This window comes from Anolis carolinensis, unplaced genomic scaffold (genome assembly GCF_035594765.1).
Source record: "Anolis carolinensis isolate JA03-04 unplaced genomic scaffold, rAnoCar3.1.pri scaffold_11, whole genome shotgun sequence".
NCBI lineage: Eukaryota > Metazoa > Chordata > Lepidosauria > Squamata > Dactyloidae > Anolis > Anolis carolinensis.
This window is the reverse complement of record NW_026943822.1, coordinates 19,961,920-19,989,350: the sequence shown is the minus strand read 5'-3', so window position 1 is coordinate 19,989,350 and position 27,431 is coordinate 19,961,920. Positions and strand designations below refer to the sequence as shown.

General features: G+C 41.7%; 2 protein-coding genes and 1 long non-coding RNA gene across 5 annotated transcripts in view; 2 read left to right on the top strand and 1 right to left on the bottom strand.

The window, feature by feature from the left end:
• The window catches only part of nptn (neuroplastin), a 34,951-nt gene extending 28,476 nt beyond the window's left edge, over positions 1 to 6,475 (top strand). Inside the window, exons 7-9 of one of the 2 annotated variants that reach the window (XM_062963503.1) lie at positions 4,695 to 4,704; positions 4,956 to 5,029; positions 5,397 to 6,475. In XM_062963503.1, the coding sequence (XP_062819573.1) occupies positions 4,695 to 4,704; positions 4,956 to 5,016 (71 nt within the window). In that variant the 3' untranslated portion in view covers positions 5,017 to 5,029; positions 5,397 to 6,475. Of the gene's footprint in view, positions 1 to 4,682; positions 4,705 to 4,955; positions 5,030 to 5,396 lie in introns of both variants that reach the window. The other variant, XM_003227710.4, reaches the window with a different exon arrangement.
• A 4,280-nt stretch (positions 6,476 to 10,755) lies between these two features.
• Positions 10,756 to 21,089, bottom strand: LOC134293996 (uncharacterized). Its single transcript, XR_010000975.1, has 3 exons — positions 18,837 to 21,089; positions 13,049 to 13,114; positions 10,756 to 12,071 (listed from the first exon to the last, which is right to left on the bottom strand). It is a non-coding gene; the product is annotated as an uncharacterized LOC134293996 (long non-coding RNA).
• A 3,668-nt stretch (positions 21,090 to 24,757) lies between these two features.
• Positions 24,758 to 27,431, top strand: part of hcn4 (hyperpolarization activated cyclic nucleotide gated potassium channel 4) — an 83,985-nt gene continuing 81,311 nt past the window's right edge. For both annotated transcript variants that reach the window (XM_062963456.1, XM_008121016.3), the window contains exon 1: positions 24,758 to 26,017. In XM_062963456.1, the coding sequence (XP_062819526.1) occupies positions 25,341 to 26,017 (677 nt within the window). In that variant the 5' untranslated portion in view covers positions 24,758 to 25,340. The remainder of the gene's footprint in view (positions 26,018 to 27,431) is intronic.

Genomic DNA, 27,431 nt, shown 5'->3' with positions numbered 1-27,431 from the left:
TTTTCTAACAAAACATGCTTTTACTTGGATCAAGCAGCCCAAAATTAATAAAACATGCACTTATTTTAAAAGTGTCTGTTTGGGGGGTAAGTAGGAAGTAGAAACACCTTGGCTGTATTCTTCCAGAAGATGTTACACTTAGGAGGTTTCTACTTCAAAATATTTTATATGTATTATATCTTAATTTAAGCTATGGTAACATGTTATTTTATTATTTTCTTTCATTAAAGGGGTTAATATGGAGCTTTATTGAAAACATATATGGATTTCTGTGCCTTCTCTTCAGGATTTTATTTCTTTTTCTGTATTTTTTCTCATATTATTTTTTGATTGGTCCTAGTTACAAACAGTGATATGAAGAAAACTCCTACATGGTCCTTTCTCTTTACCCTCTTTTCCTTTCTTTCACTTCTGTCCACAACTAATCTGTTTAGCAAAAGGTAGAAACAGTTTGCAATCATAATAGAAAGGGAGTTTCTTGCTTGCAGCTAAAGGAAGGTAACATAGCTTCATAAGCAGCCTAGTCCTAAATGCTTGGTTTGATAGATATGTTTCCAAATCCTGTTGGACTAACAGTGGCCAGATAATGTTTTCTCCCAAAATTGGTCCATTCATTCATTTTCAGATAGGTTGCATTAGTTGGCATTTGGTCATCTCAATCAAAATTTATTTTCTCCTAGATGTTTCATTCCCCTTATCTAGCATGGCTAAAAATAAATGCTGCCAAGAAAGATATCTTCTCACAGCTTTTATTTCTAGCTGTGAAGTCTTATGGTTCACAGACCAAGAATAGTGTTAATTTTCCAATAGCATATCTTGCAAGTTCAGAGCCTTGCTGTATTTCATTTCCTATGTTGTCTCATCTGAGGGCGATGGCTCTTTGAATCAAATAGAAAATGGTTGAGAGATTTTCTGGTATTTGGTGTAGAGATAAATGCTAATCTGGGACAGACTTTTCTGTCTCTTCCAAAAGAGAAATCAGGCTGGTTCAGTACTTCAGAACTAACCCTTCCATTGACACATTTGAAATAATGGTTTAGAATTAGGAGAGGAAATTGGTTTAGGTTAGAACCATTGCCTTTAAAATATTGTGGTGATTGCCGATGAAATGGGCCTTCCATGGCTTCTCACATTACAAAATCGGTGACATGGAAGCTTTACAGTCCTGTAATCATTGTGTCCTACAATGTGCACATATGTTATGTACTTTGAAAAGGGGGGGGGGGACACTTCTGTAAAAAAACTGAAAATTTACTAATGTGTGCATTGTAGCATATCGTCATGGTCACATGTGTATCAGTCACTTTGCATGCTAGAATTGTGTGATGTGAGGTATGGCTCCAAAGGCAAAGGGTGGCTTGGTGACCAGAAATATTGTGGGATTCTGCAGTATCCATTTAAGAAAAGACAGCACTAAGCAGAACATTCCTATCAAATCTACACTGCCGTAGTTTCTAGGGGACTTCCTTCCTTGTATCTGTAACTCTTCCTTTTCTCCCTTCCTCAGAAGCATTTGCCTTTTATGTAGAATTTGCTTTAGTGCAGACTAGCATAAAATGAACCTTTGTGTACATAGTTTAAATTTAAGACAAGGTGATAGGCTTTATAGCTTTCTTGACAACCCATTGAGAGAGTAAACTTGCCTAGTTTAACTCCATAAACCCACTTGAGTCCCCATTCCCATCCTTGCTTTCCCATTAGAGAATATGAATATGTACCAAGGGCTGGATATGCCAGTGAGAAGATAGCTCTTTTCTACCCACTTTGTCTCACTTCTCCCATTTTGCTTCTCTGCTTCAGATTTGGGAGACCCTATATCAGTGTGCCAAATGAGTATCTGTTGGGTTCTGAATCTCATGTGTTTGTAGAATTGGCACAAGTTCCCCTTTAAAACCTTCTGAAACATCTGTTCAGAAGGCCTTACTTTGGATAGTTTTAAAGGGATTTTTTTTACACATGTATGCCCCTCAGACATGGTTAAAAGTGCTGTATTTTGCGTCTGTGTACTTCATACTACTTTATAAAAAGTGTTGAATGAGCAATCAGTATTGCCCATTCCATTCCTAAAGGTGCACAATATAAGTTTTGATTTTGGAAACCTTGAAAACTCTGGAGCATAACAAATATCTTCACATATATCCCGTACTTGCAGTTGTTTATGCAGTATATATGTCTAACTTGATAAAGTCAGTGGAATACTCCAGGAGAGAAATCTATTGATGCAGAAAGAATATTGTGAGACGCCAGTCTAAAAATGAGTAGGACCTACCAACTCTTCCTCCCATCAGAATGGAATGCAGAGGCCTGTCTCGTCTTGTGTGGCACTGGTCCAGATACTCGCAAATAAGATAATGACTAGATCATGCTGTTTTGAGTTGTATTGTTATTTGTCAGTTACTATGACTTCTTTTTTTCCCCCCTTCAATTGCATCATTCCTTTAAAAAATGGTGGTAAGTGAGAGATCTGCATGCTTTGGAGTTTGTTTTTAACCTCTGCTTCAGTCTATACAATGCACAGTTCATAATGTTAACACTTTTCCTGAGTTCTTCTCATTCACATTCACAACTAATTTGGGTTTTCAGTTTGCTGTTGAATCTTTCATTATATTTTTTTTCTAATTTGTACCATTTCTCTGTAGTTCTGTCCCTCCCTTTTTATCGGTCAACTTCTTTAGGATCTGAATCCTTTTGTCTGTCACATATTTGTACCGTGCTGGGACTGATTTTGCAATGGCTAAGCGGCTGGCCCACAAGTTAGTGTTTTTTATAATAGCCAGATTTTTTTTCTGGACACAGAAAAAGAGGGCGGTGGCAGTCCTGCCAGTCCGAGAGATTGTCATCCACAGACAGCTTTGGCACCTAACAAAAAACCGCGCTAGAGCACTTCTCTGGCTGCCGTTAGTCTAATGCAAAATGTACATTAAGTAAAACCATCATTTATCAGCTCAGTCTTATACCACTTGATATGGTTTGAGGATCGGCGTGTGGAAGAGCTTGTGTGGTATAAGGCAGGGCTTGCAAAGTGATGATGAGAAAGACAAGGGCCTGCATCCTTTTTTTAGAACTGGTTAGCAAAACACTCCCAGAGTGTCCTTTTTTGTTGTAGGCTGCTGTGTCTGAAGCAAGGCTTTATGTAGAACAATTGCTTTCTTTAATACGGCACTACTAACCCTGCTACTCTTTATAGAAAAACAAATAAAACTAAGAACTCTCGCCAATGTCTCTCAGGCTCCCAAATGTACATTGTATATCCAATGTAGGTTCTCTCGCATAGGCTGCCTCTGAGGTCTTTTGGGAATTGAAAGATGTTCGACTGAGGGGAGACTTAGTTTTGCTGTAATGTGCTTCATGTTTCAATACCTGATGTGTCTCTGTATATCTCCACTGTATATACAGCACATTGATGTCCGGTTGTCTTACTAGTCCTAGTTCTCTCTGTACCTTGTTCCGGTAGTTTTGCTGTTAGTAACAGACTTCTGTGGACACTGGTGTGTCGCTAGTATGTTATTTTGGCTGTAAAGCTGTTGGTTTGTGGTTAGCTTTTTCTTTCTTTTGAATGTTTGATTTCTTTTCGTTCTGGTAACTGTGCTGGCAGTGGCTTTGCCTCTCCGTTGCCTCAAAGGTACAGGTGGAGTAATGTTCAGCTCCGGTCAACATTACTCCTAGTGTGTGCTCATGCGGTTTTGCCTTACACTGTTTAAAACTGTAGTTTCCATAACTGCTTTGTGTGCCCTAAGCCCCTTGTGGAATCCTGCTGACAAAATCAAACACAATGAAAATCAAACTTGGAAAAAAATGATGATGAAATGCAGACAAATGTTGACAACTGTTCTACAGCATGAGTTTGTGGATTGGGTATTTCCATTGCTTAAAAGGTGCCTTTTCTTTTTTTCACTCTTGTGTAATGTACTGCAGCATTCTAAAGACTAAGCGAAATGTCACTCAATCATAAAGATGCCTGCGTGAAAAGCCACATGTTTATTAGGGTTTTATTTTTTTCTAAAAAATACAAAATGGGACAACTTTCTGACTCTCCCACCTGACAAGCTAAAGTCTCTGTGAACTGTATCACTAGTGTAACCTTCAAGCTATTTTACAGATATTGTAAAGTTTGCTGCTATGTTAGGACTGCCTTTTCTGTAGCGTCAGTCAAAACTGCATCTTCCACTTTATGAAACATAACCTTATTAAGACATCAAGCCAAAAAAATGTGTTAAAGATGGTTCCAGGAGAGAGGTGTATACACTTGAAATCCTATGCCAACCTTTTACCCTCCGAGAGAGAGGGGGGAAAGCACATAAATTTTAGAAAAGAACAGCAGGATTTTACAACTGAAATGTTGGTTTGTCTTCTCATCTACTTTGTAAGATTGAACCACTGGAACTTGGGGACAGGATGAGTATGACCACATTGCAACAATCTGTCCACTACAGTTGCAGTTTTTCATGATTAGCATTCAAAGTGTTAACTGAAACCATTTTGAACCGTGTCATCTAAACTCAAATCCAGATAAAAAAATAACATCATGAACCTTTGCAATACTGAATGGAATGGCCTTTAGATAAATACTGTGTGCAAATGATAACTGTGTGCTGTCCCGCAAGAGTTTACAACAGATTATAACTGGAAACTTCTGTCTTTCTCTCTCCTCTTCATTGAATCACAATGGCTTCCTGCTGCAGATGATGAACCAGCTGGACCAATGTAAGTACATCTTACCTATCTTTTATCTTTTTCCTGGCTTGGTAGTTCTGTTATTTTCCTATGTTTCAAAGAGCCTGCCCCACAATAATTCATCTTGCCATGGAGCTTATATACATGGCAGAGGAATCTGGGAGATGGTTGGGAAGCATCATGGTATGGAATATTCTCATTGGTGCAATGTATTTTTAAAACTCTATTCATGTTGACATTTCTTTTTTCATAACTTGATTCTGGTGACTTTTCTCCCCTAGGAAAACCAACTCCACAAACAACCACAAAGATAAAAATCTACGTCAGAGAAACACAAATTGAAAGTATTGCTTATGTAAGTCTGTCTAAAACATGGTAGTTGTATTTTGTTTTTGTTTTTTTAAAACTAGGTTAAAATCCCTAAGACCTGACTAGCTGGAAAGAAGAAATCTAAGCCAACAGAGCATTAGACTTGCGCTTGTCTATTCAAATTGGTATGTTTAGGCACTCCTTGTTTTGTTTAAGTGTATACTTAAGAATCTAAAAGGCATTTAAAAAAGTGGTTTGAAATATATTTCTGGATGCTGGACATATGTTTAGTCTCCTTTCCCCAAAGATAAAGTTGTTAGATCAGTGGCAAAAGTTTCAGATAGGGGAGACTCAGCCTGTAGTGTGTCATAATCTCAGGATCCAGTTAATCACAAATTATTCCTATTTTTCAGAGCTTTAACTTTGAGAGACTGATGCAACTTCGTCTGCTGAACTGAACAATTGGAATGGTTGGTTTCCACACTCCAGTCCTATCTCTGATGTTTTGGGTTTCTCTCTTTTTTCTTTTCTTTCAAGTGAGCAACAATGACTGTCTAAAGCATGCCTTATTTAGCCTCTCCTGTAAGGATGACCTAGCTGATACATTTACCAATGCTTCAGTATAGAGGGTGTAAACTATTTTGGGCTTGATGTGCTGTGAATGTTGCTTTTTCCCCCTTTGAGAATATTAAGTATTATCAGTAAGAGAAAAAAATTCCAATCATGCATGCAGCATTTTTTACCTTCATGTAGCTGTTTAACAATTAGCAAAGCTCTAAGATGCACTGCTGCCATCTAGTGATACCTTTTGTAAAGTACAGCGAAACCTAAAATATATACAGTATATATTTATATTTTGGGGGAGGGGAAACCAAACTACAGTAAATGTTTGATTTTTAAGCTGCTAAATTCATTCCTTGTATTGTATGTCTGAGAGCCGAGAGAATTATATCCAGTACATAAGAAGAGTAATATAAATTGAACTTTATCCTAAGGGCTTAATCTGTATAGAAAGACTTAGATATTCTATGATCAAAGGCTGCAAGAGCTGGAATAGTCCAATAGGAGGTGATGAACTGCAGTAAAATACTTTAGTTTATAAATATTATGATTGCTTTTTAAGTGACTATATATTTTTTGTTAAATCATGTAAATTTCTCATCCTTTTGCACTGATGTGTTCACATTCTTGTACATTCAATTCAATCAGAATTTTATATATTTTTTGTTTTCTTTTTTTCTTTTTGTTTTAAATCATGTCGAAATGTTAAAGCATGGTGATACTCTATGCAACCAGTTTGTTTCAGTTTGACCATTAATTTTATCATGTTGATTTACAGACGTGATTGTAGAATCACAGACTTAGCAGGATTCTTAGACCATGGCATACCTGTAGATGCATGACCTTGTAGCGTGTCGTTGAAGTGCAATGATGTGGATTAAAAAAAAAGTGGACTCACCTGTTTTTGAAAATAAAACACTGGTAAAAGCTCGCCTTGGAGATTGATTCCCGGCTGACCAAAAACTGTTGTGTTTGTATCATTTTTCCAGCACTAGTCTTATTCAGGAACCCATGAAATTAGCTAATAGTTTACCTTGTCTGCCAAGCAGTGTCTGTTGATGTTATTGAGACTGTAACTCATCTTTGTATTGCTGGCTAAAACTGTTGGGCATTGCAGCCAACATTTCTGGAACCTGGACCCCTTTGGTGTCTCACTTGAGCCACTTTACCCCCAGCACTTGGATGTGATACCTTTTTATTCCAGCTGTTTGTGAAGAACAGCTAGTTATAATCCAGAAGCATTTGGAGGGGCACACATTGACCACCCCTGCTTTTGAATCATAGAATCCCAGAGTTGGAAGATTCATCCAGTCCAACCCCATTCTGCCAGGCAGGAAGGCACAAATCAAAGCACCCCCAACAGATGCCTGTTCAGCCTCTGCTTAAAAACCTCTAGAGAAGGAGATTCAGCTGAGCTCCCAAGCAGCATATTCCACTTCTGAAGAGCTCTTACCATCAGGAAGTTCTTCCTAATGTTGCTGAAAAGATGAGAGTTGTGATAGGCTTAATGAGAAACAAGTGCCAATCTTGAGGATGGAAACGGTATTGAGGATAAAAACTGCCAAAAATAAAATAGGGAGCTCATTTGACCAGTCTGAATTCCTTACAGTTTGTAATATTCTATAAAGACATAATTCTCCTCTTAGGTTTGATAGTATCCTCTTAACTCCCTTATTTCAGGGATGACTTGTTTAAATAATCTGTAGTTTTTTAAAAAAGGAAATTTGAAATCCCCCATTTTGCATACTGAATACGTGTTCCTTGTCAGTTTGGAAAATGATAGTTCTACCCTATTTCATTTCGCTAGAAGTGCAATTTAAACTGATTGAGCATTAACAGATTGGTTTTCGTAAATCTTCGCCCAAAGTACATCAATCCCACTGCTTTATCTCTGTATAACTTTGATGAGGATCATTAAGGACAGAGTGTATACCTAGACAATAGAAAAAAAGGAAATAAAGCAAAAACGCAGGGGGAGAAAAACAGCTACGTATCTTAACATGTCTCAAAATGAGCGTTTCCCTTTCCTTTGCCTTCATCCGAGGCTGATAGAGAGTTCAATGCTTGACAATGGTAACCCAGTGAGTGATCCTGGGCAAGTCACACACTCTCAGCCTCAGGAGATCCCATGATGGGTTTGCCTTAAGGTCATCAAAGACGACTTTATAGGTTGAGGTTTCCTTCAGCTACACACAACATCCCATTTCTTTAGTATGATTTAAAAAAACCCAATTACCCCTGTTTCCTCTTGGCTGATGCACATCATTTGTGTCAAACAATGGCCTTTTAAGAAAAATACATCCTGAGCCTCCAGGTCCCATTCTGAACGACAGGAATATCAAACCTGTGGCTTTGGGGTTTGTCTCTTGGGATTTGTGCCTCCATTAGCAAAGCTGGCCCACAGTGATCGATGTTCGGCTTGCTAAGCACTCTGCTAATCCAGCCAAATTGTCTGCCCTTTATTGAGTTTGCTTGGCCAATGTAGTCAACCGCCTCTCATTGTTTATTTTTCAGTGATAGAAACAGCCTGGTGTTGAGGGGGATAGGCAATTGAAGCCATCCCATTACTTATGAACACTTCTCAAGAATAGCAAGTCAGTGTTGTATGTAAAAAATATTTAATATTGTAGAGTTGTGTTTAAATGTAGTCTCGATGTATTCAGCCAAAGAACTCAAAAACAAATCTCTTAGGAGACACTCAGCAAATGTTTGGGGCGTTCCATCAACAAGCATCAAGGGTAAGTTCTGAGATTTGACACTTGTAATTGGGAAAATACAAATAAGCTCTGCAACAAAATGTGGCAGTGTATTGGTATCATCTCAAACTACAGTACTTGTAATTAGGCAGCTAGTTAGAGATGTGTTCCTCCTAAATACTGTCATTCAAGAACAGGAGACTTCTGTCCCTGAATGCTTTGTATTTGAACTCCCAAAAGCCTTGTTCATAGTGGCCCCCGATAAAGAATTATGGGAATTTTAATCCAAAACACCTGGAAGGCCAAATGTTGTCTGCTCTTGTACACTCAAGTCCATCGGAAAAAGTTTATTTCGAGTCAGCCAGGATTCGGCTGGCAATTGCAATTTATCACTAACCAAACAGTATTTCTTCCTACATTTCCATTGTGATAAATATATATTCCTTTTGATTTTAAGCATCTCGTTTTCTTGTAAGCAGAGTGTCTTCACTTTAATCACAGTTCATTTTATCAGAGGCCTCTTCACACTGATGTGTGGAACAATAGTCAAAGCAGAATGCAAAAACAGGCAGGATTTGACTTGTCCATCTATTTTTTTTCATACCTTATTTGTTTGCTAATATAATCTGCATTGAATTTTTTTTTACTTGTTTGGCACTTGATTGTTTTAATAGCAACTGGGTGTTCTTTCGCCTATTCCAAAAGGTTAATTATTTAATCTCTGCACCCATGCCCTTCTTTCCTCAGCAAACTTTCCCCGCTTCCTTCTGAAATGAGATTTGAAGTGCTGAACAAGTAGAGTTCTCTAGTTTAATTTATGTTCTTGTTATGTGCCTTTAATTAGACTCAAAACTTGTCCTGTAGTTTTTCTTGGCAATTTGAATTCATGGGGGGTTTGCCATGGCCTTCCACTAAAGCTGGAACAGCATGACTTGTTCAAAGTTACCAGTTGGCTTTCCAAGGCTGAGCAAGGATTCGAATCCTGGGCAACAGATCCTTTCTGATCTTGGACCCTAAGCAGTGTCAGACATATTAGTATTTGAATGGGAGACCGCCAATGGAAAATGTAGCTATAAGCTATACTTTGGAGGAAGGAACTGGCAAAACTACCTCTGAGTATTCCTTGCCTAAGAAAGGGACAGGTGTCTTGAAGGCATGCACGCACACCCATTTCCTTGGGTTCATCTACACTAGAAGTAGTTTGATACTATTACTGACCTGGCTCGATGCTACGGGATCCTGGGAGTTATTGTTTGGTGAGGCACCAGCACTCTTTTGCAAAGAGAGAAAAAGACCTTGTAAATCTGCACCTCCCATGATTCCATAACATTGAAACGTGGTCTTAAACCTTATTACTTTTAAAGTGTAGATGCTCCCAGTGTGTGTTTTAGAGATTCATATCCCAGTGTTTGACACTAAAGAAAATCTAATCATAGCCAGACGTCCTCACTAGGGGGAGCTGTCACATTTCCAGCAGGATATTAAAGGAAATGAACGGAAAAAATCAATAGTTTCTTGACAAACTAACAAAACAACATGTTGCCCAGCTCAAATTTTCTCATGTAATCGTTTTGTGTTGAAGATAAAAATATACATTCAGGACTCGCAATGATAATAGTCCTAATATTGTCATTAAAAATAAATAAAAAGCCTGGTAACTGGATAAGATCTATTGGAATGACACCATGTGTTACGTTACTAGGTGGTATCGATATTAGTGATACTATTGAACTTTGCATCTTGTCTTTGGCTGGCCATGGATGCCTTCCTCGTGTGTGTGCCCTATCATTTGGGCAAGGTAAGTGTTGGCATTCACAGAACAAACATCATAAGGTTTGGCAACAATAATAACTCTGGCTCCAGAAAGGAAATTCCAACAAAATAGTAGAGAGAAGATCCTGATAGTAAAAGTTGTCTGGCAGTGGCATCAGCATCTCATCTTCTTTAATGACTTTGTGGCAGAGAGATGGATCCCCCCTCTCTCAAGGGGAATGGGTGCCTGCTCTGCTTGTGGGTTGGAATAGATGGTCTTTGGGATCCTTTCCAACTCTATAAGTCAATCAATTAGTATTTTGAGTATTCGTATTGCAGGTTCTATGAATTTTTCACCTACTGGCTTCACGTTGGCTACAGCCCTGAAGAAGGCTCCATGTAAAAATCTAACTAAGTGACTTTCTCATTAAGAGAAATCACCCCAGTCACAGATGCCATATTGCTGTTTCTGTCGCTTTCATTCACTGGGAGCAACATAGCAATAACTTGAACAAACAAAGCTCCAGGGCTGAAGATGAAACACGGAAAGCCGATGCCGCAATTCCGTCAAATCCCTCTGAGGTTGTCGGGGAGTTTTTCATCTCGCTTTGATTACTTTTAATCACATATTATTGCAATAACAGAGTTCAGCTACAAGGGGTTGGAATGAAAGGCTTTGCTGGAGAATACCTTTTAATATTTCTAGATGTAGGTGGGATCGGCACATGTGGATAATTAGTAGTTCGTATGTTCCCATGTTTTTAAAAGCATCCCATTTTGAAAGATCTGAGTATTAGTAGGGAGAAGGAACTTGCCTTGTGCAAGACCTTTGGAGCAGGAAACACTGGACTCAATGAATAATCTGAGCCAATAAAAGACACCGTCATCTGCATTTCTGTGTTTGATCTTAGAGCTGGAAGACACACTTGGGCCCATCCAGCCCAACACTATTTTTCCATGCAGAAATACACAACCCACGCACTCTTGACACAGGGAGGGAATGAAGACCTCGAGTCTGTTTTTCCCTTTTAATATCCTATCATTTACAAAAGATCAGTTCTTCTTTTCATTAAAGCTTATCAATTAAATGTCAAGGTTTCTTTGCACATGTTTGTCAAAAGAAGCCAACATTTGTCAGTGTCGTATGCATAGTGAGACTCTTGTCCAAAGGGAGAGAGCTTAGAGAGGGAAGAGGATAGACATAGATACTATTATAGATAGATACTGGGGATATAATAATAATAACAAAAACAACAAACTGTAAATACATACCGTAGCTACAATAGGTACTAGCTACTGTAGATGATAGATTGGATAGATCAGGTAGAAAAATATTGTAGGCCAGGGGTCCCCAATCTAAGGTCTGCAGGCCAGATGTGGCCCTCCAAGTTCCTTTACCCAGCCCTCACCCTAAATTTCAACTTCAGATTCAGAGTTGCCTTAAGTCTGAAACTTGTTGAAGGCACACAACACAATAATCCTCTTGGTTGCTGTGGGTTTTTGGGCTTATGGCCATATTTCAGTAGCATTTGCTCCTGACGTTTCACCTGCATCTGGGGCATTCTCTCAATTGAATAGAAAGTATTTTCATCTGTGGAATCATAAAAAGCCCTCTCTCTGTCCCAAATTACTTGGAAACTTATGAATGGGATTTTTCGTAGCTTCACAATCAAAGCCCTCTTGACAGATGGCCCTCCAATTGCTGTTTAAAAAACCTCCAGAAACTGAGACACTCTGCAGCATATTCCACTGTTGAAAACCTCTGTCCATCAGGAAGTCCTTCCTTAATATTGAGATGGAATCTCTCTTTGAGTGCATGCAAGTGCAGGTGTAGGAGCCGAGGAGCTCAGTATCTTTCCTCAGTATGTTTTTTATTAATTACTTTTTTGCACGTTTCCCAATTGCATCCTCATCTTTTGACTCCGTTGCCAGGCAACACCGGCCGCGGTTATAGGGAATCCCACACAAAGCGATGCTCCCCAGCGGCCTCCCATCACGGTCGCACCTTTTGCTATTTCCATTAGCTGCAGAAGGGAGTGCGGTCTGTTTGTTGCATTGGAAGCATATGCTTCTATATTGCTGTAATCCAGGGTGGATTGCAAAAAAAAAAAAAAAAGCAAAGGGATTCCAATGAGATTCAGAGAGAAATAGGCAATAGGTCTTACTCTGTGGATAGGAGAGAAGACAAAAGTCACTTAACTTGCCTTTCAGCATGGAAAGGTTGTTTGTCCTTCAGGCTTTACATGCATCTAAATTTAAAATCCTCCTTCTCAGCTGGGAAGAAAGGGAGCAAACGGATTCTACCAAGCTCTCAAAGCCCCTTCTCCCACATGGATTTTATAATTGCATTTTTTATCCAATTCAGGGCCTTTCGCCTTTGTGGAGAAAGTGACATTCAATCCTAATAATGTAATGAGTTTTGCAGAATGTTTTTATACAGAACGGGGATTGAAACCCACCGGGTGGAACAAGAACTTCTGGATTTGTTCCTTCTGATCGAAACGGAAACAAAATCCATAGCGATGCTACCTGCGCTTTTCAAAGAAATCTGAACCTCGGGGAGGAGGCACATGTTGAGAGATCCAGCAGTTCCCCCCGAAATCGTTTGATTAACTCAGATTGTGGTGACACAAGTAGGTTATTCGGGAGGATTTCCTAGTGTATGTCTCATCCCTGCCACCAGAAGACAATTACAAAGCTGTCAAACAACTTCCTGGTGTCAATTAAGGGGGGATAAAAACAACCCAACTACTTGGTTAGAATGTCAGGGGGAAGAGCACCAAACTGATAAGGAATGCTGTGAAAGGAAATTGTTTCTGACTCCTCTGGATTCGTGGCCTAAATCCCCAACTTCATTGAGTTATCTATTAGGTTTATATTTATTTTACTAGTGAGCTTAAAGAGGGTGTCTAGGACTTGCGTCCTCTTTGCTTTATCCTCACTGCAACCCTACAGGTGAGATTTTTCCTCGGTTCACCTGCCATTTGCAATACTCTTAACCCACACTCCGCGTTGGCTCTTCCTTCCCTCCAGCACCAAGCACATTTCCTCTTCACCTTGATGTGCCTTCGCAGCAGCTCCAATGCAGGTCAGCTCAGGTTGTTCTTTATCTTTGCAGGCTTCTACAAAAGAAAAAATATATAATGAATTGTCTCATTGGTAGAGCAGAGATGGGAGGACTTGTACTCTTCAACTCCAGAATAAAGCTTTTACGTAATGTATGTTTTTTTGCTCAAAGCTGTAGTTTGATATATAAACCATACACAACCGGAGTGGGCAAAATGAGCATTTATCAGGTCTTGGTGGGTCAGCTCTATTAGACATCCACAGCCCAAACATATTACCTAAAACGGAGGTGAGCTACCGTGTTTCTCCGAAAATAAGACAGTGTCTTATATTAATTTTTGCTCCCAAAGATGCCCTAGGTCTTATTTTCAGGGGATGACTTATTTTTCCATGAAGAAGAATTATTGTTGAACAAAAAAATGAACATTTATTATATACTGTACAGTAGTTGTCATCACAAACCAGCATAATCAGACAAACTGTGAATCCTATCAAGAATGTCTTGTTACTACCACTATTTCCATACATTTACCGATCCTGCATGCTCTGGTGTTCTGTCTGGCGGGCATGCTTCCAAACAAAAACTTTGCTAGGTCTTACTTTTGGGGGAGGCTTTATATTTAGCAATTCAGCAAAAACTCTACTAGGTCTTATTTTCTGGGGATGTCTTATTTTAGGGGAAACAGGGTATGTGCCGTCAAGGATGCATTTACACTGTGGAATGAATGCAGTTTGGTATCACTTTAACTACCATGGCTCAATATTATGGAATCTTGGAGCTGTAGTTTGACAAGGTTTTTAGCCGCCTCTGCCAAAGACTGCTGGTTCCTTACCAAACTACAGTTCCTATTATGTCAATCTGCATTAATTCTACAGTGTGTAGACCGGGCATGGGCATGCATCAGTCCTCCATGAACTACCAGTGACATGAAGTTTCCAGTGTCAAAGCCACTTAAATTGTCCGAAGCATGGCAGGAGCAAGACGAGAACTGTCAACACTGACTGTTAACCCTGTCTGTAAAATCAACAGCGCAAGGAAATTGCCCTGCTCTCAGCTTCATTCACAAAACACCAGGGATGTGATTCATGCTGTATGCCATTCATTCCATGGCACAAATAATTCCCAGCTTGTCATGCTCTGTTGTGCCATCTTGGGTACATCTATATGGGAGAATGACTGCAACTTGGCACCACTTGAATTTCCATGACGCAATGCTACAAAATCCTGGGAGTTGTAGTCTTACTATGTTTTGAGCCTTCTCTGTCACAATGTGATGGTGCTCCCCCAAATTGCAGTTCCCATCATTCCATAGCCTTGACCTATAAAGTTAAAATGGTGTTGAACTGCATAAAGCATACAGCGTAGCCGGACGTTAGGCCATGTAAATGTTAGGTTGGTTTTTCAATGCCGTTTTCCCTAAATTTCATGAAAATGGTTCAAGATGGTGGTTGGTTTTTGGTTTTTGTGGAAGAGGATGAAAATGCTTTGTCTATTGGTCTTGTAATGGTTTGGATAAGAGTGCTTTAAAAATGGAAGAAACGTCCCTCTTTGTCCCTCTCTCTCGATTTTTGTCTCTCTCTGGTCTTACAAGCACTACAAAGAAGGTTGGAGAATGTCATTCTTCATTCCACCTCCTTCTCCAGACTCCCCTTGACTCACAAACAGCCCTCAGCTGTTCTTGCCTGAACAGTGGAGGAACTGCCATGTTTCCCCCCCTTTTTCATGCAGCACCATTTGATTTATGTATTTATATGGGAGCAAAGAGTTCACAGGGAGATGCTCCCAAGCTGAAGTGTGCCGGATCCCTGCCTCTTAAGCTCACTGTCTTGATATCTGTGTCACAGTTTGGCAGGGATTATATAACTCAGAAAGGAAGAACGACTCAGATAATCGAGGTTTTCTAGAACGGGGTTGGGATGTGAAGTGGGGGGAGCGATGAGGTAGGATTATTGCTCTTGGTACCATCGCCAAACTCTGGCCTCTCGACCTGGTGGCACCGAATGGTGTCCTTGTTCAGGAGGAAAGCTTTGAATTCAGACACCAGAAAGGTAAAGGTAATGCCAAACAAACCCAAAACTATCAGGGAAGAAGAGTCAGAGAGATAAAGTGCTCAGCATTTTATTCTGAGCAGAATCCCAGGACTGAAATGGATCTCCTGATACGATCTTGCCAGCTTTTCAGCTTCTAAAAAGTCTCCAGGTAATCTCCTCAGGGAACAGGAAATCATGCCTGACCATCAGACAACCGTCAGAAGAGAAGCGGTTGTTTTAACACTTCTGCCGAAGTACATAAAGGCATTTTACCTACCTGACCTTCAGTTACTTTACTGGCCAAGAAGAGATTTTGGCTGGCATCCTGTTGGCGATTGATGCATGTGCTGACCTTACCAAAGGAAGTGATGGGGCATCTTTGGGTGCATCTACATTGTAGAATCAATGCAGTTTGACAGCACTCGAACGGCCGTGACTCTATGCTATTGGATCCTGGAACTTGTAGGGTCTTTAGCCTGCTCTGGCAAAGAGGGCTGATGCCTCACCATGGGATTCCCTGCTTATGGTGAACCCATCACCATGAAAACTGTACAGAAAGAAATGTGCAGCCATTGATGTCTATTCTTCTCTGGTTCTCAGGACAAGGAATCTCGGGGTGAAAGTGCTGCCTTAAAAAGTGTATGTCTACATTGTCTTCCTGTTTATTAGACCACAAACTTTAGAGACTTTTTGAGACATTGCAGCTAGACCATCACTCTTGATAATGAATAAAAACACACAACAACCCTGTGATTCCAGCCATGAAAGCCTTCAACTACACTCTTGGTAATGATCTGTATCTCACAATGCCATGTACATCTCGCTGTCCGTTGATTATCTCTTCCTCAGCTTTTGACAGGGAAAACCTGTCGATATCTCATAATCCTAAAATTTCTATTGTCTACCTTTGTGCAATAGGGCTCCTCTTGCTTTCGTATCTGCATAAAGTGAAGTCAGGGAGCAGGATTCTCCTCCTCTCCCCCTTTGCTACCCCAAAGCTGTTCATTTTCACCCAATGGAATGGCTTGAATTGGTTTTAATTTTAATTTTAATGAGCATATTCAGTTAATAGTAACCATGCCTTGTTTTTATTACATTGTTTTGTATGTTTTGTGTTGATATTGAATTTTTTGTTTGTGCTGGAAACTGTGCTGAGTCCCTTCCCGGGAGATAGAGCAGTATACCAAAAAAAAATGTTTTTGTGGATTTTCCATATAATTTATATTTTCTTGTTCAGTTTGCCCTTTTCTGTTTGTTTTTCTAAAGCTTGGTATGTTTTATTTGAATGACATGATCCATATGAGTGTGGTTGATACTGATTACCATCACTCTTGAATTTTAATAGCTGTGTCTGTATTTTGATGTTTTTATATGGTTTGTTGTTTTTATCCGGGCTTGGTCTCATGTGAGCCACCTTGAGTCCCTTTGGGGAGATGGAGGCGGGGTATAAAAATAAAGTATTATTATTATTATTATTATTATTATTATTATTATTATTATTATTATTATTATCCTATGACATCTCAGGGGGTTCCTTGTAGGACTCAGGAACTAGTCTTTAAATCTCAAGGCATGGGATTGGAAATCCTAGCAGAAGCAGAGGTGAAGAAGAAAAGGTATGAGAGAGAATGAAGTCAATCTTGAGAACATCAGAGACAAGAAAGCAACAGAGGAGAAACAAGAGAAGGGATGACTGCCAAAAAACTTTAATTTGAAGTGAGTAACTTCTAACTGTTGTCAAACTACAACTCCCATCCTCCTTTACCATTGACTGTGCTGGTAAGATTGATGGGAACTCCATTCCAAAGATTTCTGGTGGACCACATGTGAACTACTCCTGATGTAACCAATTGACACAAAGCATCATTGTGCTTGGCTATGAATGGTGGTTTCACCGTGCCATCTTCATTCACCATTTAACTGACTTTTGAAACGTCTCCTTTTTTAGTCCCATTTTATTTCAATAAGGGTTTTAAGGCTGCTTTTTAAATTTCCCCTGTGGGAAGTCATAGAAGTCCTATTTTAGCTGGATATGCTTCTAGAGTTCAAGTTGCCATCCCTTTTATTTCCGCAGATGAGAAAATGCGCCTGTGTCTTAAATAGGTCAGTCAATATGGGAAGGAGAACAAGAGCTGGCTGCCGCGGGTGAGAAAAACTGAGATTTCCAGGTTTTGTTGATGCCACCTGTTGAGAAAACATTGAGGGGAAGCCTTTTTGAGATGAGACAAAGGAGGCCGAAACAGACAAAGCATGGAAGAAATTATATCTGTTCAATACAGATAAAAAGAAGATTATTTTCAGTTTTGACCCAGAAAAATAATCCGTTGTTCTGTCAGAACCTTCCACCGGAGTAACACTTAACACTGCTTGGATATGACAAATGAAATGGGAACAAACCTGTATCCATTCGGAACTGGCCCTTTTCAAAGAAAATACTAAGAACTGTGCCAGATTAAACTAAAGTCCCAAATAGTTCTGTATTTTCATACTAATCCAATGTTTAACAAATGAAAAATGGAGCATATGTAGCCAGGAAGCATCAAAATTTGGTTAAAGCTTATTGGTAACAAATGACAAGCACTAGGTTGCTGTGAGTTTTCCGGGTTGTATGGCTATGTTCCAGAAGCATTCTCTCCTGACGTTTCACCCACACCTATGGCAGGCATCCTCAGAGGTTGTGAAGTATATTGAAAACTAGGCTAGTAAGGTCTGTATATCTGTGGGAAAGTGTCCAGGATGACAGAAACAACTCTTGTCTGTTTGAGGCATGTGTGAATTATTTATAATAATTTATCAATATATAATATATTGTATCTATATATATAAAAGAGTGATGGCATCACAGCAGCGGACAAAACAACAAAAGTAAACACCCCACAACCTCGAAAATTGACAGCACAACCCCTCATCCATGCCTCTAGGTTGATATAACAAAAAGAAAAGAAAAATAAAGTCCTAATTAGAGGGAGAGGAATAATTGTTTTTATCCAATTGCTGCCAGTTAGAAGGCTAAGCTCCTCTCACTTGGTCTCCTAGCAACCCACTCAGCCCAGGGGACCTTTTACCTTAACTACCACCAATTCCTCAATACTTTATTTCCCATACCACCATACTTCGCAACAGCAATGCATGGCCGGGCACAACTAGTATACATATAATATTGATAATAATATTATAATGTAATACAATATAATAATATTAATTATATATATAATGTAATACATATATTATATATATTATATATTAAATGTAATATTACTAATAATATTACTATATAATAATATAGTACAATATAGTAATTTAATGCTTATAGTGTGCTATTCTAATATATTGTATGTACATTTGATTTGTAAGCCACTCTGAGTCCCCTTCGGAGTGAAAAGAGCGGGATATAAATGTAGTAAATAAATAGTAAATAAATGTTGCAATTAGCCACCTCGATCAGCATTGAATAGCCTTGCAGCTTCAAAGCTTGGCTGCTTCCTGCCAATTGCAACATTCACACTTGCCTCAAACAGACAAGTGTTCTTTCTCCCATCCACAGATATACAAACCCAACTTGCCTAGTTTCCAACAGACCTCACAGCCTCTGAGGATGCCTGCCACAGATGTGGGTAAAACACCAACACTCAAACCATTACAACACACTGTCTCCCAGCTGTAAAACTTATTAGTTATTTAAAAAATGAATGGTTTCCTACTTTTATACTAGGCACCGGAGGTTAAAAGGGACATTAACAAACGTACCCAAGGACGAATCGTTGGAAAAAAGATATGGAGAAATGTTGAGACGCATTCGGCCTGGGGAGGCGATGCTTAAGAGGCAATCAGATGAGCATCTTCAACTATCTGAAGGGCCATCGCAGAGACAATGGAGCAAATTTGTTCCCTCTTCTAATGTCCTGTGCATGCCGTCACTAGCGCAGATGAATGAGGTTCTGAGGATGAGATGAAATGGAAGAGAAATCAAGCAGCCTCGCAAGGGTTTTTCCAATATGTTCCTTGCTGAACACTTTATTCCAGGCATGGGCAAACTTGGGTGTTTTGGACTACAACCACAATTCCTAACAGCCTACCGGGTGCATCTACACTATCGAATTGGTACACTTTGGTTCCATTTTAACTGCTACATAATCCTGTGAGTTGTAAACATTTGCCGCCATTTTGCAGCTCCAAAAGAATTCTGCTGCCATTTTGCCATCTCAATTTAACTTTCCCACCATTTTGTCGCCTCAAAAGAACTCTACTGCCATTTTGTCATTTCAAAAGAACTTTGACACCATTTTGTAACCCCAAGAAACACCATTTTCTAGTCCCAAAAGAACTCTGCTGCCATTTTGTTGCCTCAAAAGAACTTTCCCACCATTTTGTAGCTTCAAAACAACTTTGACGCCATTTTGTAACCCCAAGAAACACCATTTTCTAGTCCCAAAAGAACTCTGCTGCCAATTTGTCACCTCAAAAAAATCTTTGACACCATTTTGTCACCTCAGCAGAACTTTCCCGCCATTTTGTTGCCTCAAAAAGATCTTTGATGCCATTTTGTCACCTCAGCAGAACTTTCCCGCCATTTTGTTGCCTCAAAAAGATCTTTGACGCCATTTTGTCACCTCAGCAGAACTTTCCCGCCATTTTGTTGCCTCAAAAAGATCTTTGACGCCATTTTGTCACCTCAGCAGAACTTTCCCGCCATTTTGTTGCCTCAAAAAGATCTTTGACGCCATTTTGTCACCTCAGCAGAACTTTCCCGCCATTTTGTTGCCTCAAAAAGATCTTTGACGCCATTTTGTCACCTCAGCAGAACTTTCCCGCCATTTTGTTGCCTCAAAAAGATCTTTGATGCCATTTTGTCACCTCAGCAGAACTTTCCCGCCATTTTGTTGCCTCAAAAAGATCTTTGACGCCATTTTGTCACCTCAGCAGAACTTTCCCGCCATTTTGTTGCCTCAAAAAGATCTTTGATGCCATTTTGTCACCTCAGCAGAACTTTCCTGCCATTTTGTTGCCTCAAAAAGATCTTTGACGCCATTTTGTCACCTCAGCAGAACTTTCCCGCCATTTTGTTGCCTCAAAAAGATCTTTGACGCCATTTTGTCACCCCAAGGAACACAATTATCTAGTCCCAAAAGAACTCTGCTGCCGTTTTGTCACCTCAAAAAGAACTTTGACGCCATTTTGTCGCCTCAATAGAACTTGCCCTCCATTTTGTCACCTTGAAATAATTTTGATGCTATTTTGTTGCCTTCAAAGAACTTTCACGCTTTTTTGTCCCCTCAAAATTACTTTGACGCCATTTTGCCACCCCAAGGAACACAATTTTCTAGTCCCAAAAGAACTCTGCTGCCATTTTGTCACCTCAATAGAACTTTGACACCATTTTGTTGCCTCAGCAGAACTTTCCCGCCATTTTGCTGCCTCAAAAGAACTTTGACGCCATTTTGTTGACTCAATAGAATTTTCCCACCATTTTGTTGCCTCAAAAGGACTGTCCCATTTTGGACCTCAGAAGATCTTTGTCGCCATTTTGAACCTTAAAAAAAACTTTGCAGTCATTTCATCACCTTAAAAGAACCTTGACGCAAAGTTGTGTAACCTCAAGGAAAACCATTTTCTAGTCCCAAAAGAACTCTCTCGGCTGCCATTTTGTCACCTCAAAAAAAAAAAAAGAACTTTGATGCCATTTTGTAGTCCCAAAAATAGCTTGGCTGCCATTTTGTTGCCTGAAAGGAACTCTTCCAGCGTGATTTCTTTTAGCCTCAGATGAATTATTCCGAAATTTTGGATACAGTCTCAAGCGAAGTCTTTCGGCACCATCACAGTTTTCTTGACCATTAAAAAAATTACAAACGAAACCTTGGAAAAGAACGACTTTCAAAGCCTGAACTTTAAAAAAAGCGATCCATGTTTTTGAGAGGAGGACTTCAGCACCTCGGACAGTTCATTCACTATCCATTGAAAGCCATGGACAGCTTTTCCAAGCTCTATTTAAATCAGGCATGGGCAAACTTCGGCCCTCCGGGTGTTTTGGACTACAACTCCCACAATTCCTAACCGCCTACCGGCGGTTAGGAATTGTGGGAGTTGTAGTCCAAAACACCCGGAGGGCCGAAGTTTGCCCATGCCTGATTTAAAAGTTCCAAATATGTTTTTATGACTTCCTAGCTTTTCTCCCATTCTGTGAACGTCAACAGAATCTCCTCAAATGACTCAGGATTCGTGGGAGAGGAGATTGTCTAAAGCAGCCATTCAGGGGGAAGACAACCACAACGTGTGACAGAAATAAAACACGAAAAACAGCTGCTGCCTTTCAGTTCTTGTTCAGCTGTATTTCGGTGTCCGGGGCGAAATAATTCAAGACATTTGAGAAACAGCTGACAAAACAACCTCGGACCAGATTTTCAGAGCTCGGATCCATCTGCAAATACACTCTTGGCTTGGTAGGATCAACGGGTAAATGCAATGCCAAAATTCAATTTATTCTTTCTTTTTCTTATAGTTCTTCTTATGACATGATCTCTTTGTTGTTACAGTAGAGTCTCACTTATCCAACACTCGCTTATCCAACGTTCTGGATTATCCGACGCATTTTTGTAGTCAATGTTTTCAATACATCGTGATATTTTGGTGCTAAATTTGTAAATACAGTAATTACTACATAGCATTATTGCGTATTGAACTACTTTTTCTGTCAAATTTGTTGTGATATTTTGGTGCTTAATTTGTAAAATCATAACCTAATTTGATGTTTAATAGGCTTTTCCTTAGTCCCTCCTTATTATCCAACATATTCACTTATCCAACATTCTGCCGGCCTGCTTATGTTGGATAAGTGAGACTCTACTGTATTCTGATTAGACTTTGAAATGGGTTTGACATTTCCTCCTCTCCTTCCCCAAGTCCAATGAAATCTTCATACTTGCACAGAGTTTAGGAAAGTTAGGATGCTGTGAGTCTTTCGGGCTGTCTGGCCATGTTCCAGAAGCATTCTCTCCTGACGTTTCACCCACATCCACAGCAGAGGTTGCGAGGTCTCCACTAGGCAAGTGGAAAAAAAGGAGGAAACCATGAAGATCATGGTCATGGTGATGGCGGAAGTTGGCTTGTTGTGTGTTTTCTGGGCTGTACGGCCATGTTCCAGAAGCATTCTCTCCTGACGCTTCACCCACATCCATGGCAGGTATCCTCAGAGGTTGCGAGGTCTCCTCTAGGCAAGTGGAGGAAAGGAGGAAACCATCACCATGGCCATGGTGATGGAGGAAGTTGGCTTTTTGTATGTTTTCTGGGCTGTATGACCATGTTCCAGAAGCATTCTCTCCTGACGTTTCACCCACATCCATGGCAGGCATCCTCAGAGGCTGTGAGGTCTCCACTAGGCAAGAGAAGGAAGATCATGGTCATGGTGATGAAAGACGTATATATCTTACAGCCTCTGAGGATGCCTGCCATAGATGTGGGCGAAACGTCAGGAGTGAATGCTTCTGGAACATGGTCACACAGCCCGGAAAACTCACAGCCACCCAGTGATTCCAGCCATGAAAGCCTTTGACAAGACTTAGGAAAGTTACTTTTAGGACTATAACTCTCAGAATCACCCCGCTATGTAGTAATTTCAGCACAATCTACATTGTATCTCCTTCCTGCTACTGAGATAAAGCCCTAGATGATTTTTCCAACACTTTATGTATAATTATTGTCTAACTGCTTGACACAGTAATTGGATCTAAGACATACTGTGTCTGGAGGAGGAAATATAGTACATCATTCTTGTCTGAAAATATTAGTTAATGAATGATAGGGTTCCATATCCTGCCATGCTGTCTAGCTCCAGGCCGGTATTTCCTAGCCGACTGGAATTAAGGGAAAGGGGGAAATCCTCCTTTAATAAATCACTTGAACTCTTTTTTTACCTGGATCAATCCATTCTTTCCACATAAATGCTTTATTCTCAGTGCATTGTGATGGATTAGTCCAAGGAGAGAATAGGCTGGGAAAATGGGTCAACATTTCAGCTTAAAGCCATTACTCATAGACTAGCTATTGGCAAGCAGAGCTTTGGGAAAGTTACTTTTTGGTCGATGTGTTCTCGAAGTCTTTCATGGCTTGTTGTGAGTTTTCCAGGCTGTATGGCCATGTCCCAGAAGCATTCTCTCCTGATGTTTCGTCCACATCTATGGCAGGCATCCTTCAAGTTGCTTTTGATTTTTGGAGACCCTAAACCAATCATGGGTTTTTTTGGGGCTGAGACTTGCCCAAGGACACCCAATGTCCAAACAGGAATCCTTTATCTGAAATGCTTGGGGCCAGTAGTGTTTTGGACTCTGGATATCTGGAACATGGCTATAAAGCCCAGAAAACTCAGAGCAACCCAATAATATAATAGTAATTTCATCTTCTTACTTGGCAGAATGGGATGGGATTGGATGTCGTTTGTGATCCTTTCCAACTTTATGAGTCTAAGGTAAAGGTTTTCCCCAACATTTAAGTCCAGTCATGTCCAACTCTGAGGGTTGATGCTCATCTTAATTTTTAAGACAAAGAGCCGGCGTTGTCCATAGACACCTCCAAGGTCATGTGGCCGGCATTACTGCATGGAGTTACTTTCCCACTGGAGCGGTATCTATTGATCTGCTCACATTGGCATGTTTTCGAACTGCTAGGTTGGCAGAAGCTGGGGCTAACAGCGGGAGCTCAACCTGCTCCCCAGATTCGAACCGCCGACCTTTTGGTCAGCAAGTTCAGCAGCTCAGTGGTTTAACTCGCTGTGCAATTGGGGACTCCCTAATAATAGTCTAATATGAGTCTAATAATAATAAAAATGGAATATTAACACTAATAATGATAAATAATAATGGATATATAGGTGTCACATTAGGGGGCCCCGGTGACACAGATGTTAAAGCACTAAGCTGCTGAACTTGCAGGCCGAAACATTGCAAGTTTGAATCCATGGAGTGAAATGAGTTCCCACTGTTAGCCCCAGCTTCTGCCAACCTAGCAGTTCGAAAACATGCAAATATGAGTAGATCAATAGGTACGGCTTAGAAATGGAGATGAGCACCAACCGCCAGAGTTGGACACAGTTAAATTTAACGTCAGAAGAAGCCTTTACCTTTTTTCCTTTATGAGTCTAACAATAATAAAAAATAGAATATTAACACTAATAATGATAAATAGTAATGGCTATATAGGTGTCACGTTGGCTGTGGGCAATATTAGATTCTTGCAGGTCACAGGAGAGCATCTACACTAAAGTATGAATGTACACAAACTGTCACTGTTATGGTTATGGATCCCAACCCAGGTCTGGAGTTATGTATCATATGGGGGATGTTTGGCAATTGATGCTGTATCACAGGCAAATGGAGCAGGGGTTTGAACCCAGGACTGCAGGAGTCACAGGGTGCTACTATTGGGATGTTTTTCAATGGGTGGCAAAGGCAGGAAATACTGTATTCCAGCTTCAGGAAGAAGGCACTTCTCTCTCCAAGGTACAAGAGTGGCTTTCCCCTTCTTCCTCATCTTCTCCCCCCTCCTTCCCTTGAGGAGGCGTTGCCCTTTTAAGAAGCCCCGCTGCCAGCCCAGGTAGGCCCAGCCCATTGGCAGGGGCCGGCTTCTATGGCAACCCAATCGGATCAGCTGGCTTCATGAATATTCCCCGGACCAGCGACGGACGCGGCGGCAGAGGCAGCAGCAGCAGCAGCAGCAATAATCGTGGCGGGCCTGGGAAGGAGGAGGATGAAGGGGAGGAGGAGGAGGATGGTGATGTCAGCAGCCCCGCCGGCCAGGCGCAGGGAGGCTGCAGGTTGCTCTCCATGGTTCCTCCCCGGCCGCCGTCGGAGCTGAAGAAGACAAAACCCTTTCCAGACAAGGTTTCCCATTGATGACTCTTCTTCTCCTCCTCGCAAGGCTTGGGCACAGGTGACCCCTGGCTGGCTGCCTGCTTCTCCTTGGAGCCGCTCCTTTCTTACATTATCCTTATTTATCAGAAGGGATCGTGATGTGGCCAGACTTGGAGACGTCTCCACGATGCCAAGGAGGCGGGAGGCGGCGCTGAGCCCGAGTGGAGGCCCTCAGGGTCACCCCAAGGCGGAGGAGCCAAGGAGAGGGGTGTGCCTCGCTTTTGGGAGCCGAGAAGAGGCCAGCATGGAGGCTCCGGAGGTGAGGAAGCCTCCTTCCCTTGAAGACATCCCTTGAAGACAGCCTGAGAGACAGACCCTGCCCCTTCTTCCCCATTTTCACCCCCCAAAAGCCATGGACAAGCTTCCCCCGTCGATGCGCAAGCGGTTGTACAGCCTCCCCCAGCAGATCGGCAACAAGGCTTCGCTCATGGACGAAGAGGACGAAGGAGAAGGAGGAGGAGAAGGCAAGGACGCCCGTCGCAAGAGCTTCAAGCTCAAGCCGCTGGCTTCCCAAGGAGGAGAGCCGCCTGGCAGCCTTGGGGAGGCTTCTGGGGGTCCTTCCTCCTCGGACGGCGCCAAGAACGGGGACTGCCGCCGCTTCAAAGGCAGCCTCTCCTCCTTGCCCGGGAGGCACCACTCCGGCGAGGAGAAGAGGCTCATCGGGAGCCAAGGGGAGCCGGCTTCTCCGGGGAGCCCCCCGAGTCTGGGCGAGGATGGAGCGGCCTCTCCTTCCTCCCCTTCGCCGCCGCCTCCTCCTCCTCTGGACGGGCAGCAGCAGCAGCAGTCCTCCTCGGCGTCGGCCTCCATCAAAGTGGAAGCCCCCCCGGGCTCAGTGGGAGGGGGCGACCAGATCAGCCCCGAGGACGAGCAGCAGCGCGGCTTCATGCACAGGCAGTTCGGGGCCATGCTCCAGCCCGGGGTCAACAAGTTCTCCTTGAGGATGTTCGGGAGCCAGAAGGCGGTGGAGAGGGAGCAGGAGAGGGTCAAGTCCGCCGGGTTCTGGATCATCCACCCCTACAGCGATTTCAGGTAAAGGGAAGGAGGGCAAGAGTGGTCCTCAGGGGCTTCAACTCCCACAATTCCTAACATCCTCAGGCTCCTTCCTTTTCCCCTCGGCCACATATGCTTTGGGTCCAACCTATCTACAAGACCACATCTCCTTCTATGAACAGGCACTGGCTTTGAGATCTACCAGGGAGGCCCTCTTCTCGGTCCCACCATCTCCAATTTCCATCTCTCTCCAGGCTTCTCCCAGTCTTCTGTGACAGGCAAGCTTGGGCCCTTCAGGTGTTTTGGACTTCACCTCCCACAATTCCTAATATCTTCAGACACTTTCCTTTTCCCCTCAGCCACATACGCTTCAGGTCTAACCTATCTTCAAGACCAAATCTCCTTCTATGAACCAGCAGGGTCATTAAAATCTACCAGGGAGGCCCTCCTCTCGGTTCCACCATCTCCAATCCCCATCCCTCTCCTTCAACCTCTCCAGGCTTCTCCCAGTCTTCTATGACAAGCAAACTTGGGCCCTCCATGTGTTTTGGACTTCAACTCCCACAATTCCTAACATCCTCAGGCTCCTTCCTTTTCCCCTTGGCTACATACACTTCAGGTCCAACCTATCTTCAAGACCACATCTCCTTCTATGAACCGGATCGGGCTTTGAGATCTACCGAGAAGGCCCTCCTCTCAGTCCCACCTCCGTCTCAAATGCAGTGGGACCGAGAGGAGGGCCTCTCCAGTAGAGCGGGCCTTCTCGGCGGTGGCCCCCCCCGACTTTGGAATGCTCTCCAGAGGCAGATCAGGCTAGCCCCCTTTCTCCAAGCCTCCCTCACACAATTAAAGACAAGGTTTTTCCGACAAGCCTTCAACCACATCTAGATCCTTTTCAAATACATACGAGGACCTCCATTAAGCACTTTACTAGTTTGACATCATATACTGTTTTTACTTGCAGCAATCACTGTATTTTACTGTTTTAACTTGTAGTATTGTGATATTGTGATGTTATGTCGGTTTTTATATTATTCATGTTTTGTTTTTGCATTTTGTATCTTGCATGTTACACCTTGAGTGTTCCCTGAGCCGCCCGAGTCCCTCTGGAAGATGGTGGCAGGGTACATATAAAGTTTATTATTATTTATTATTAAGGAGGGAAAGGAAGGGGTCTGAGGCTGTTAGGAATGGTGGGAATTGAGGTCCAAAACACCTGGAGGGCTGATGTTTGCCCATGCCTGTTCTATGAGAGGAAAGGACGGAGGAAATGAGCATCCTGGTGACACCACCTCTTTCCCCGATCCCTCTCCATCTTTTCACCAGCCAAAAGCAGGGCTTTCCCCAGCTTTTCATGGAGATGCTGGGTATCAGGGAGAAAAATTGGGGAAAAGTTATAGTCTGAGCCTCGCTTGAAATGCTACAAACTTGTCCACCTGTGCCCTGTGGTTCA